Raw genomic sequence first — 15,233 nt, forward strand, 5'->3', positions numbered from 1 at the left:
TAGTGCCAGTCATCGAGCAGGACCACTTTTATTTGATTACCTCAATCAATCCAATACCTTTGATATGACACCTTGGCAAACGGAGCGATACATCGCTTTCTTTGTGCAAAGGTCATCTTTTAAAGCATTTCAAACTGCTAGCACTCAGAGTCAATCTAGGTGCAATGATGCTGTATACCATTGAGCCACCAGCATCTGATTTTTTTGGTGTCCTTATCCGGTTTATCTGGTGAATCTGAAATTGTATGAACCTGTGAGAACGTGATCAGCTTTTCTTGCGTATTCGTTTAATCTTCGGTATTACATTTATTGTAGACATATTTACTGTAACAACTTAAAGACAGAGGGCTGTGATTCTTTTCCCCCCTACAACATGATCATCAGGTATTATGATTATACTTAGAACAAATATACTTTTTAGAAAAAAGTGTACAGAAAGTGTTAAAATTATGTTTTTATGTGGCCACACCCACCTGTTATTAACTCATTCAATACCAAGAATATTTAACCAGAAAAAGCCCTCCATTTTATTGTTTCAATTATTTTACTTTACTTTTCAAGTCTTTGTGATCAGGTGGAATTTTTTTGTCATTTGGACAAATGGTTCTATAGTTAGAGCAGAATGAAAAAACCCTGCTACAGAACTGAATACAATGGGAGGTTCTCTCTCTGTGTGTGAGTGTCTCTCTCTCTCTCACACACACACACACACACACACACACACACACACACACACACACACACACACACACACACACACACACACACACACACACACACACACACACACACACACACACACACACACACACACACACACACACACACAAACAAACACACATGGGCATGTCATGTGACATGACTGAACATGATTGAAGACAGATAGCAAGTGTTGACTCATAGATTAGTGAACAGTGCCGTCTAGTGTCACTGTAGTGTGAATCAGTCAAATCTCTACATTGGTACAGAGGGCTTTTAAAAACAGTCTGTCAAATCTCGTCATTGGTAGTGAGTGAGTCATGGTTTCAGGTGGGTGGTGGTCACCCAGCTGAAGTAAGCCACACCCACAGTGTTGCTGTATGGTAAAAATCGCACCCGTGCAAAGTGAGCCGTGCAAACTAATTCCTGCAAGGGTGCCTGCGTAAATCAGTGTTGATAGGCTCGCATGGCAATATTGTGTATCGATTGTGTATCGATCAAAGATGTGAGAAGGAGCTTCCAACCGCTCAGTTTTCCATTCAGCCTCTCTCCATTTCCACTGTTTTGGAAGCTCTACTGAATTTAAATCTAAAGACCTCAACTGGAGAAGCTAAATTAGACCCCTTATTTTTGAAGTCAGCTGCACCTCTTATTGTAACTCACATAACTCATATCTTCAATCTATCCATCAGGTCAAGCTGTTTCCCTTATATCTGGAAACAAGCCCATGTCCTTCCCCTACACAAAGGTGGAGATAGACAAGAATTAAATAATTACCGGCCAATCTCAAAATGACCCTGCCTTGCCAAAATCCTGGAAACCCTCATCAACTCTCAACTTAAATTATTTCTCTCAGGCTTCTCAATTTTAAATGTTAATCAGTCTGGCTTCAGAACCAACCATAGCACTATAACAGCCGTCACTCTGGTCACCAATGACATCTTTATCGCCTTGGACAATAAACAACATTGTGCCGCCCTCTTCGTGGATCTATCAAAGGCATTTGACACAGTTCATCACAGTATACTTGTGCAGAAACTGCGCAACATTGGTTTTTGTGAAGGAGCCTCTGAGTGGTTTCACAGTTATTTATTAAATAGGTCCCAGTCTGTGAAGTCCGGCAGCACTCAGTCTGAGTTCCATCCTGTCTCTATGGGTGTAGATAGATAGATAGATAGATAGATACCTTTATTATCCCAAGGGGGAAATTCAGTTGTCCAGTTGTAGCATAGCAGTATACAGTATTTACAAAGGGCTCAATTTTAGGCCCTGTCCTTTTTACTATATATATTAATAATATTATTTCCTCTTAATGATTGCCATGCCCATCTTTATGCTGATGACACGATCATTTATTGTGTGGCCAACTCAGCCCAGCTTGCCACCAAGAAATTACAGCTTGCTTTCAACGCTCTCCAGGTTGCCCTGGTCGAGCTTAGACTGCTTTTAAATACAAGCAAAACTAAGTTTATGGTTTTCAATAGGGCTGGAAACACCATCAGTGATAATGTATCCATTACTTCCTCCAGTGGCTCTTCAATTGAGAGGGTCTCAGAGTATAAATACCTAGGTATTTGGCTTGATGAGAAATTATCATTTAAATTTCACATTGAAAATTTGGTCACAAAATTGAGACAAAAGATTGGTTTTCTGTATAGAAACAAAGCATGCTTTCCTGCATCCTGTAAAAAAACAATTATTGAATCAACATTTCTCTCTGTTTTGGATTACGGGGATTTTATTTATAGGACTGCTTCTCCTTCCATTTTGAAGCGCTGTGTACACTGTGTACCATTCTGCTTTAAGATGGGTCACTGGTGACAGCTATGGAACCCATCATTGTACACTTTATGGGAACACAGGTTTATCCTCTTTATCCGAGAGGCATGATAAGCACTGGTATCTTTTCATTTTTAAAGCTCTCTCAGGACTGCTCCCCCCGTATATTTGTTCTATGCTGAATCAGGACTCTAGTCCCTACCAGACTCGCTCAAGCGACTTCTTGACGCTCAAGGTTCCATTTGCTCATACAGAGCTTGGCAAAGCAGCATTTTCTATAAATGCTCCACTTGCGTGGAACGAGCTCCAGAAATCCTTAACAATAGGATCTCTGCCGGCCTTGGGCTAATTCAGAACGATGGTTTCTAACACTTTTGTTTTAGAATGTAAATGTTTTAATTAATTATTCCTAGTTTCAGTTCCTTGAACTTTCTTCAGTTTCAAATATCCTGTCTTCTGATCATATTTTCAATATTGATGTATGTAAATGTATATATTATTGTTGACATTGTTGTATCTCGGCTACATTGTGAAACGAGGGCTTGCCCTCAATTGTATCCCGAGTTTAAATAAAGGTAACAAACAAACAAACAAACAAGGGCAAAATCTGTAGAAGCAGTCCAAAAATGTGTTTGAAAAAATGGGTATGATGGTGGCGCTAGATGGGACAGATGCATGTTGATGACATGACTGTAGAGATACTGTGCACCGCTTTGAGTGATTTTAGGGCAAGATTTGTAGGAGCAGTGTCCAAAAATGTGTTTTGCAAGAATCGGCCTAATGGTGGCGCTAGAAGAGGGCCATGTGAGGAATGAGGGGGTGGAGGTTGTGGTTTGGCAGCCAAGGAGTGTGTGTGCAAAGTTGGATAGGGGCAACGGTGGCGGGAGCCTACATTTGTGAAAATTGCTAGAATAAGCAAATAAAAATATAATATTGATCATCAAACCACTAAAATAATCTAAGACACTGAAACAAAACATTTAAAACATGAGGGCATAAAGCCTGATATCCTCTGGTCTGTTTCGAATGGGTGTCTTTCTAAATAAAAAATATTTAAGGAATTCAGGTAACAAAGCTTCATGAGCCATGTCTATTTTGGAACGGGTCCAACGTTTTGGAACAGTGAAGACCTCCAATTTGGTACGGTATTTGGTTTTATCTAAGCATCGTTATAAAGGGGAGGCCCACAGTGTTACAGTGGTTACTGGTTACATTACATAAGCTGTGCAGTACGTGCTAAACACAAAGAGCCAGACAATGCAAGGTATAGCTCATGTAGCTGACAGAATGCCTGCAAACTGCTACAGGCAACTACTTTACGAACTCCTTTCAAGGAGCTCTGGAAAAAAAACGTTTAGTTCAGCACCACAGAGTGAAAAACTGTGCAATAGTTACCAACCGATTATCAACTATTATCCAACATAAAGTTTTGTAACTGTTTTTTGTCGATTCATTCGATTAATCCCCCCCCCCCACCATTTTGTACTGTACATTCCACCCGACAACAACGAAATTAAACGTGCCTTAAGTGGGGGGGTGGGGTCACTTACCTTCTTGAGTTTGTCAATCTGCTTCTGACGTACAATGGTGTTGTCGATGGCCAACACCTCTACGGTCTCCTCTTTCTCCAGACGGTACTTGTTCACTCCTACAATGACCTCTGAACCTGGCATGACAAGAAGAACAGTACACGTGGTATTAGCAACCATGGCCATAAAAAACTATGCACAATTATTTGGAGTGGTGTGTTGTATTTTGCAAATGAGCAGAAATCTTTGTTTAGAACTTGTAAAAGCGTGTGTGTGTATACAGTATATACATACACACACAGTATATATACAGATCCTTCTCGAAAAATTAGAATATTGTGTAAAAGTACACTTTCTTGAAACTTTCATATATTTCTTGAAACTTTTATATATTCTAGATACACTGGACATTCAGTGAATTATTCCAAACCTTTTTTGGTTAAAATATTGAATTTTTATGCCATACAGCTCATGAATATCAAAAGTCCATATTTCAAATATTACAATATTGCAAACCACTCAAAACAAGGATTTATAATAGAGAAATGGCAACCTTCTGAAGTCAGAGTCGCTTGAAGTCCAGTGGGAAGTTTCAGAAGTCGGTTCAGATTCAGATTCAGATTCAGATTTCTTTATTAACCATTGTGTAATACACATAGGAATTTGCTTTGGCATACTAGAGGGTTATGATTTAGGGTGCTATGGCATCTGCAATGCTTTTTCACACAATATTCAATTTTTTTGAGAAGGATCAGTATATATACATACAGTATACAGTATATAGAACCCTCCTGTCGAGGCTCACAGAGAGGCACTGTCTGACACCCAATTAATCCTGAGTGAATGGCTGCTTCTTCACAGGTGTTGGGAGGTTATTTACAAGGCACTCATTTCCTCATGGTCAGATCACCATGACAAAGTTTCCTACCTGTACCACCACCATTCTGCAGACCTCAAATGCATGAGTCAATGTAAGTTCTTTGATTTCACTTTGTGACACAGAACACAGAAGTCCCAGCAAGCACTGTCAGGACCTGGACCAATCAGTGAAGTCTCGATTGGGGCCAGACAAGTCAAACCATCACTAGTCAGATCTGGCCTTGAATATCACCTGATTTCAACAAACATAAATCCTGCCCACGAAAACGGACGTCCTGGATTAATCAGAGAGGGTCCGATCGAGGCCAGATAAATATCATAACTAGTCAGATATGTCCCAGAATACAACCTTATATTCTCATATTTCAACTAACATTACAAACAATAACAATAATCCTGTCAAACAAAAAAGTCCATATGACGCCCTGGTAATGACGTCTAGAGATCATCCCCATATGGGCTGTGATCTGGTCTAGTTCTGAACGTCATCAGAGTCTAGCGTCATCATAGTCTAGCGTCATCATGACGTCATTTCGCTTGTAGAGGTTCTTCTGAAACTAAATAATGGAGACTGGAGAATCTAATTCCACCCCCACTGAGTTCAGTAAATTGAAAAAGCCTCATCTTCCCCCCTCTTTTTTTCTTGTTGCCTTGTCACTCCCCTCTATACTACCTGTGTCTCTTTCTTCTCTGTATGCAACAAAGACAGTCCATGTGCACACTGCACATCACTAGCAATGTACACAGGAAAAAGCTCCATGCCGTTACCTGATAAGGCAGCCTGAGGTTTGGTGCTCGATCAAAGTGCAGTCAGAATGCAGAATGTTCTTGATTCGTGTACGAGGCTCTGCGAGCACATACTAGTTGTCTCCAATTTATATTTATATATTCTTTATTTCCGCCACATTTTTTGGCATTCCTAATACTTCCACATTCTTTGAGTTAGAAATGTCCTTCAAACTTCAACTTGTTCAGCTTTACACAGTTATTATTGCTTATACTTTTGTCTTTACAAATTGGTATACTTTTTGAGATTAAAAAAATAAAATAAAACAGTTTTCCAGTGGATTCCTTTGGGAAATTAATTTCATCTTAGCATTTATATTACTGCTTGTGCATGAGCTGAATCGAGAGTCCGTCAGAGGGGGGATGTGTACATTTTCTACTGTACATAATATACTTTGTGTGTTTCAGCGAGCCCACGCATTGTAATTTCAGGGTCCCACACTTTGGGCCTAGTAGGCAAAATAGTTATAACAGAACTAAACAACCACTAGTACTTTTATTGTCAGTCATGCCTAACAAATTCTAGTCGATTGCCGTGTTTTATTCTCCATGATTCTCACACACTACAACCATTGGTGTGGGGGCCGGAGATTTGTCTCTTTGTATTTTATTCACAAGTGACATCTATGATGTTGGTCCACGGGAACCCAATTTGTGATGTAGAACAGAAATAACAGAAAACTTATTTTGAAACTATGGTGACTAAAAGCCAGGCCTGTAGCATTAATAATGAATTCATAATATTGAGGCTCATACAAAATTAAAATACCACTGAGAACAGAGGCAAGAAACTCCTTTGAAAACAACAGCGGCTGTAGAAACTCATTCCACTCCCACTGTGAGATGAAAAATGCCTCGCTGTCACCCTGTCACACCTTGTCCTCTACCTGCATCTATGTCCTCTCTGCATGCAGCAAAAAGGGTCCGTGTGCACGCCACTACACAACTCCAGCCAAGATCACAGCGAAACGAAAAGCCCCATGCTGCATCTGATGGGTCAGCCTGTGGTCCTAAGTGCAGGATCAAAGGCTTCCGTTGGTGTACACAGTAAGCATATCGTCGTTATTATATGTCCAATAGTGTTATATTTCAGGGAATGGGAAAAATAGGAACCTGTGTTCCAGTGGATCCAATGCTAATAAGCCTTATATGCCTTAATACATTATAATTGCCCTGTATAATAAAATGTAAAAACTATCGCAAGTTGATGTCAATTGTTAATACAGTGCGTGGTGCAGCCCTATGGATGGAATGTATGGAATGCATGCCCTTGTAAAAACTAAATATTGTTTTTGAGCTCACATTAACTTTAGGAAGTATTATGTTGACTTTTAGTTATGTTCTTGAACAACAAAGCATGGATTTTCTCTCACATAAAAAGGTGACATATGTCTGTCTGACAGTAAGGATTTATGTGGGATGGCATAGCTGGTACAGTAGGTGACCCCACGTAAAGCCCAAGGGTGTGTGCATTAAGCGTACGATAGGTGTGAAAAGGCAGGCACAGGGCAAATGGGCAAAAACAACATGGCACTCTTTAATGTGAGAGCGTCGCCGTCACATGATTACACTGTGCTTCTTTGAAGGGCAAATGGTTGACTGAAAGTACAAGGGTCAGCACAGACAAAACCTAACACATGCCTCTGACTCTGTATGACAATCTATTCCAAGAATGTTGTTTCATTGCACACATGGACTATCAGGGTCATATATTTAGGTATGGAAGTGGGTGTGAAGTATGTATGCTCCTGTTTGTGGGTAGTGATCCAGAAGCGACAAGGATGGGTATTACATTTCTTTATTTTTGCAATGAGTTTTGGCTGTTTGAAGGCAAACTCACACTTACAGTATGTATAGACATTGGTTGAAGGAAAGAAATACAGCACACTGATCTGTTGTGTTGAACGAGCTCTGTGCAGTTCAATATTGCCAGATGTACAATAATTATCGTATTTGTACGATAACGTTAACCTCTGTACGACACATAATTCCAAAAATATCATAAAAAAAGAGTGTGAATTGACTAAATGATTCGGTTTGGCTTTTCAAAATAAGTCAGGAAATCAGGAAATCTGAAGCTAGATCTGTACTTAGAGGCATTAAAAACACTGGTCGTGTCTTTCCAGTCCAGTTTAAGGCTTTTATTTGTGTAAGCTCCAGGACGTTGCCTGCCTCCACGCAGCGTATGTGATGCGTCACATACTGTAGGAGTCTCAAACAAGTTTGTTTCTTACGATAAATATGCATTGCATTTGTTTTTTGGCTGTGTATGATAGTTCTCTATCAAATACGGTAATTTTAACCAACCTCCGGTACGATAATTCAACATTTCCCATCTGGCAACACTGGTGCAGTTAGTTACATGAGCTGTACAGAACATTATGTGCTAAACACAAACAGCCAGACAATGCAGCGTCTAGCTGTAACAATACATGTACACAGTAGCTGAACGATGAGCTTAACTAATTGACTCCTTTCAAGTTGTCAAGGTTACTATTGATCCACAAAAAGTCATTCTACTCTTCTTCCTCATCGGGTAAATAGATATCCCTCTGTGTGTGGGTGTGTGTGAACAATGTTTAGTTCAGCTCCACAGTGTGAGGAAAACACGAGATTTGTTACCTACTAATTATCAAACAAAGTTTTATAACCGTGTAATTCTGCGTATTGACCACACGATGGCGACAACAGCCATTCACTTGTGCAGTCGGTGACATCACTGGTCTGCGACGACCCTTTGTTTATCTACTAGCCTATCTCATCTGTGTTTAGCCATTAGCTTACTATGCCTAACCCTAACCTCAGTAAAACTATGCCTAAACCTAACCTCCGTGGGGTGAGGCGCTATCCTGCCGACGCTACGTTGTCTCGTTGTCGTGGATCAAAGCAACCGCTTGCTCCGCCCTGCGCCGCACGACGAGCGCTCCTGTTCTCAATCTAACTGAATCTCAAACTAACTGTGACATATATCCTTATATACAATTTAGAACTTAGCCACGCCCCTGAGAAGTTAATCACGCCCCCTGTACTGTATCCCGCTGCTACACTGCAGCTATGTTAGCACAGACCCACGGCCCAATTCCCAAAACCATTTCACTGACAGCACAATCATACCTCTCGCTTTTGGACCGTCGCTATTTTTTGGGTCTTTATGCATTCTTTTACCTTCTTTGCCCCGCTTTTCTGCCTCAGCCGCGAACGGTGCTACGTCACATATCCTTCTTCCTGATACGTCATTAACTTATCCTTTTCCACGACTCCTTCATCCGTGCGCCTGGCTCAAGTAGTTTCAAAGTCTCCGTCCACACACCGTTTTCAGACACCGTTCTCAGTGTGGCAGCACAACTAATCGCTGCTATTCCGCTGAAAACAGCGAAAACAGCATTGCTGGCCATTGGGACACACAATGGCAACAAACATTGTGTGTGTCTGTGAGTGCGACTGTGCGAGCGAGCGAGCATGCTTGACTGCGTGCATTGCGCGCACGTGTGTGTGTGTCTCGGTGTGTGAGCGGCTGCTTCCACACAGAACAGCGAACATGTCATCAGCTTGTTGCGTGCGTGCATGTACATTGCGTGTTTGTTAGTTACTGTGTGTATACTGTATATGTGTGTCTGTGCCACCCGCGCCCAGCTCTGCAAACAAGAACATCGGACATCTTTCATTTCTCCCCCGATGTTCCGATGTTTTTTATCATCGTTAATTTACCCTAAACCTGTTTAGAACATTGGAACTGCTATTTTACTCGAACACAAGTGAACTGCTTAGCAATTATCTGATTGTCAATGCTAGCGCATGTGTGCAAATCAAAGTAGGCTGCGCAACCCCATGTCAGATGAACAGCAGAATATAGATTAATAAATGTGACAAAATACAGTAACATCCCCACATTAATAGACACTTAATATCCAGCAAGCAATAGACATTAAAGTTGTACCATGTAACTTTTTTTATAAAACAAATCTTAAAATTGTCCTAACTGTTAAATCGCTAAAGTTTTAGAACACTCACTCCGTTATTTTCAGCTTCTGAAGCCTTCTCTTTATATGTTTTCTATGATCCTGGCCGTGGACCGGATTTCGCGCCAAAATGACGTAATCTGCATCATCTGTATACGTTGTGTATACGTTGCCCAATCACATCGCCGATCATGCACACATGGTACACTACCGGCCAATCACAGCGCATCTTGAAGTGGGGTCGCCATATTTGTAGTAGCCCGAGTGTCTCTTTACTCAAAAGGTAATCTCGCCTACCAGGCAGGGTGAAGTAGTCCGTTTCTCCGGAATGCCTGAACGCACAGGAACCAGGGACCCCTCTAAAGATAGCTCTCGGCGTTGTGGAGGCAGACGCGGGGGTGTGAAGGTACGAAAAACGGGCGAAAGACGCGAACGCGACCGCGGTTTGCTATAGGGCTACTGACCACTAGTTGAGCATCTTACACAGTATAGCTTTAACTACTGAAAACAAATTCAAAGCTTAGGCATCATTCAAATAGAAGCCCCTGTAACCTTACTGTTCTGATGGACAATAAGTTATAGGCTAATCCTTTTGCAAAAAAAATAATAAATCCATGTTTTGTTACTTTTTAAAACAAGATCCAAATAGGACGTTTTCAGCTGTTAGATTTATGACAGTTTGACATTGTTAAGCAGTTGTTTTTCTCTCGCAAAGCCCCTCAGTTAAGTCAATTGTTTCAGCTGCTGTTGTGCCTATGTGAGCTGTGTACTGCAGGGGAATATCCCTGCCAGGCCAGGTTTTCTACCCAGGCCTGTGAAATTCATAGGCAGTCAGTGCTGCTGTGCGCTAGCCTGGTGAGCTGTGCACAGCAGTGGAATATCTCTGCCAGGCCAGGTGTCTACAAGTGGACAATTGTAATGGGATCTGCTCAAAGCCACCCTGTGCCTGAGGGGTTTGTTTGCAAGGAATATATAATCCTATAGACGTTACGAGCGACATTCTATTTGCTCACAAGGAAAGCAAATGAAATGTAGATTTCCGGGAGAGACTGCTTTACGAGGCTACTCTTTGAGGGGCTAATCTGGGGCTGTAGTGTATGTAGTCCCAGATGCCGACCTCTAAAGAAACCCATGGGGGTTGAAATTCCACTAGGATGTGCTCCCACTGTCTAGAGGCAACGACTGATATCGTCACTGACATCTATGGAATCATTCACCCGCTAAGAGAGGGGAATGAGAAAAAAAAGAAGAGCTACATGAAAGTAATAACAGAACTTGATCTCATCTTGCTTGTGGCAGTTTTGCGGGAAGGATTTCTCAGCTGATAAATAAGGGAAAAGCGAGACAAATCTCCTTTTCAAATTAAACGCTCTGAGACATGCCGTAGATATAGTGGTGTTCTTTTATCTGTCAGTTGAAAAAACATGTGAAAAATTAAAGTGGCTTAAATTAAATTGATGGTAAGGTCTCTTGTTATTAGAACAGTAGATCTTTTGAGTATTTTACTCATGTACTCAATTCACTCATACATGCACGCAGCAGTGCAGCACATACATTCACAGAGCCTTTGACGGTTTCTTATTTGTTTGGCCGCCGGCCAATACTAAATGTACAGTGAAATGTGACTCAGCGTGACTGAGGGGCAGTCATTTCGGAAGGCAGGGTTTTTCACTACTGCTAATATGACTTTTCTTTTTTTTTTTCTAAAATGAAAAAAGCCACAAATGCATCTCAAAATATCTAGGCTACATTTCACTTAAACGCCAGAGCTTAACTCTGAATGTAAATAAGACTTTTTTTTAATTAATGTGAGAGATCGTCAGGTCATTTGCAGGTTAGACATTTATTTAGAACTTGAATATCTCAAAAGTAGTATTTCAGCATGGCATCATTCTATAAGCCATATCTTCAAAACTGTTGGGTCAATCTCCACAACCAATATATAATTTTGTAGCTATGATTTCCCAGCTTTCAAATGAAATGAAAATGAAAAAAAATGCAATGGCTAGCCGTCAGCCGCGCTGAGACACAAATGTACAAATGTCAGTCTTTATTTTCTAACCAGCCACATATTTTGAACAGCATATTTGTATCCCTAATGGTATATGGACTTCACTCAGCGGACTGCTTTTACATGCCTTTCTGTAAGTGCTAGTGCTTTACAATGTATTTCACATTCATTCACCCACTCAGTCACACATACATTGACAGATCGACGGTGAAGGAAACCCTGCAAGGCACCAACCTGCTCATTGGGAGCAGTTAGGGGTTCAGTATCTTGCTCAAGGGCACTTGGACATGCAGCGAGAAGGATTCCAGACAGCCGCTGTACCTCCTGTGCCACTGCCATTGGCCGCTTGTATCCGCAATGGTATTCTTTCAGTGATGGGTCTCATGACCCACACTTCATCACATTGACAATAGGTGAGGGTAGGAGTGAAGATATCGTATATGTACATATAATTATCGAGAGCTTTGCTTTCTGGCTCAGCTCTCTTGTCCTCACAACAGTGCAGTACACAAACTGCAATACCGTTCCTGCTGCTCCGATTCTACCGGCTGATCTCCCTCCCCTCACTTGTGAACAAGACCCAGAGATACTTAAACTCCTTCTTCTGGGGCAAAGTCTCATTCCCTACCTGGAGTGCACAATCCCTCAGTTTTCTGCTGAGAAACATGGCCTCAGATCTGGAGAAGCAGTACATTTTCTCCACTAAGCTGCTGCCTTGTTTTCTAGGGTACATAATAAAGCTGGATAAAGTAATGCCAAATGAATGAATAATACCCGCCAATGCTCAAGATATATGATATATGTAATATATGATATATGTAATGGATAGCTGGAAAATGTAATATACAGGTCTACTAGTATAGTTCCAATGCAGAGTGGAAACCTTGTATGTCAAAAACAGTTACTTTTCAGGAAAAGGAAAAAACAACTGTTGCATTGTGAGCTTGTAGGGCGGCTATTTTTCACTACTTTCATGTGACTGTGTGTAGCATGACGAGGTAGGGCATTCATTTATGAAAGAAAAACACAAAAAGTTGAAATATGGCGCTAGACAATAAACATTATTATAACGAGGGAAATAACGACAAGTCTGAAAGAAATAATACTTATCCTGCATGCTGCTCAGGACAGTGATGTTGCCGCCAGCCCTACGGGGGCCAATGAAAACGTATGGACGTAAGCCCTAGACGTGCCGTGAATCCCAACACCAATGAGAATACAGATGAGAAGGAGCTTCAGCATGGAGACAATCTGTTATAAGAGTCCTCTGGGAGCCTTTTCTATTCTGTCCCATACAGGGGTGTCGCACCAAATTCTGGGCCCTGGGTACAAGGATTCACTGCGGGGCCCCCATGAATGTTCTTCATAGGGGGAACGGGAAACGCATTATTTTGTGCTTTAACTATTGAAAAATAGCAGATATACAAGCTCACAGCGCGGCAGCTTGTAGATCTGCTATTTTTGATAAATCATGAAATTTTTTGCAAGTCTTTGAATATTTCAAATCCTAAGGTTTTTTGAAAAACCTATGTTTCTATGTCAGTGGTGCTCAAACTTTTTCATGTGAAGGACCCCCAAAATGATATGTATTTGGCACTCGGTGCCGCGCTTGTATATGTAAGCCATTTACCATGAGAGGGAGTGGGTTGCTGGCTGATTTACCACTGTTTCAGGGTTGTGGCACAAGGCGAAGCCGAGTGCCAAACAACCCACGAACAACCCACGACCCTCGAATGGTAAATTGCTTTTCTACCACTTCTACCATATAAATGAAAGAAAACACAGTTGTAACTTGCAAGGTTATTTAGTTACAATTAATTGTTTCAGCAACACAACAGTGGGCGGGGTCCATAAGCCAACTCAAGGTTGTTGACTGATTTACCACTGTTTTAAGCCAATCAGAATCCAGTATCTGAATATGTGACCACAAAAAGAACTAGAACTGCTATTTTTCAATAGCTAAATAACTAAGGCCCCTGCACCTTGGGCCCTAGTAACTCAGTCCCACTTCCCCCCCCCCTTGTGACGCCCCTGGTTCCATATGTGTGTCCTCTCCCAATTCATGGAGCTTCTAATTCCTCAGAGAGCCTTTCCATTGATGTGCATCTGTTTCTCATCAAGCCTGTGCTATCAGACTGCCAACAACAAAGGCGAGGACAGCAGACCAAAGCAACCCTCCCAGATGACAGTGTTGTTGACATTTTCCTCGAAACACACACACTCTCAAATGAACAACACGTGCACACGCACACACACATTCAAAATTGCAATGTGTGTTGCAACACCATCTTAGGGTGCAGGCCAGGTACCACATTGGGAGTTATGTCTCGCTGCGCTGTGAGCTTGTAGATCGGCTATTTTATTTTCACTTATTTCTTAAACATTTGTGTTCTTATTTATGGAATTTCTTAGATTTTTCTTTATGAAATTACAAAGAGATTTGGTAGAGAGTGAAAAAAAAGAAGACTATCAAGTATGTATATTATAAGTACCTTTTACCTTATAGAGGGTTTAAGTGGTACTGGATATGCAGCTCGGCAAATAAAAGGTGAATTGATCCCAGTGCATGACGGAGGACGATATCACGATAAATTAAATCTCAACAATACGATTATCATGAGTATTTTCCATCCCGATAAATGATAATATCGCTTATCGTCCCATCCCTAATTTTGTCAGAAGTGACGACTTGCCCATGTCATCCTTTCATCATTCACTTCCTATTTAAGTGAATTATCTTAATGAACGTTCCAGTCGGTTAATAATTGTGATTACTTGAGAATTACATTCTAAGAAGTTACTTGGATCAACTTACTAATCAACTGGGCAAGTCGAGTCGAGCTATAATCTAATTTTAGCTCTAGATCTCAGAAAACCCAACCAACCCTATAAGACAAACCAGGGTTCGCACTAGTGGATTGTTATACCAGTAATTCAACCCAACAGATTAACCGACTGGAACGTTCATTCATTCATTGACAAATTTTGACACTTGCTTTGGCAATGTAAACATATGTTTTCTCATGCCAATAAAGCTCCTTTGAACGTAATTGAATTGACCACAAAGCACTAACATCAACCTCCATCATTCAAAATATGTGAGCAGAATCCTTGCTGAGAGCTGCAGCGTTGACAATAACATTCAAAACCAGATCAGGTAAGTGTCAGCTGTCTGGGGGGAGACTGCGGCAACCGGGTCTTCAAGAATAATAACCACCACCTGCACGCGTCAAGATTATTGCAGTCTACGAGGTTGTCACCACCCCACTCTACTGCTGTCAAGCATGGACCACACATTCTGTACAGCTGTCACACCACGTCCCTGGAGTGCTTACATACGTATGAGATGTGCTTCCTGGGGCTCACCTGTCATGGTCGTCGTAAGCAGTGGTGGAAAAAGTTATCACATTCTTTACTCACGGCCGGACTACACCAAGCTGTTTCGCGCGCGTCAGTGCGTATGCGTGCGTATGCGGGGCGCGCGCGCGTATGCACGTTTTGGATAGAGCCAATATATATCAATTCAGCCGTCTACACCAGGCGTACGGATAGCGCGAACCACGGATAAGCATTCCCTAAAAATAGGATCGG

At 41.4% G+C, this 15,233-nt stretch overlaps 1 protein-coding gene across 1 annotated transcript in view; it reads right to left on the minus strand.

Moving 5' to 3' along the window:
* Positions 1-15,233, minus strand: part of mmut (methylmalonyl CoA mutase) — a 74,443-nt gene that overhangs the window by 24,803 nt on the left and 34,407 nt on the right. The window contains exon 8 of the mRNA XM_080744358.1: positions 4,029-4,144. Within this exon, the coding sequence (XP_080600484.1) occupies positions 4,029-4,144 (116 nt within the window). The remainder of the gene's footprint in view (positions 1-4,028; positions 4,145-15,233) is intronic.

This window comes from Nannobrachium achirus (assembly GCF_963921795.1).
Source record: "Nannobrachium achirus genome assembly, chromosome: 16".
NCBI lineage: Eukaryota > Metazoa > Chordata > Actinopteri > Myctophiformes > Myctophidae > Nannobrachium > Nannobrachium achirus.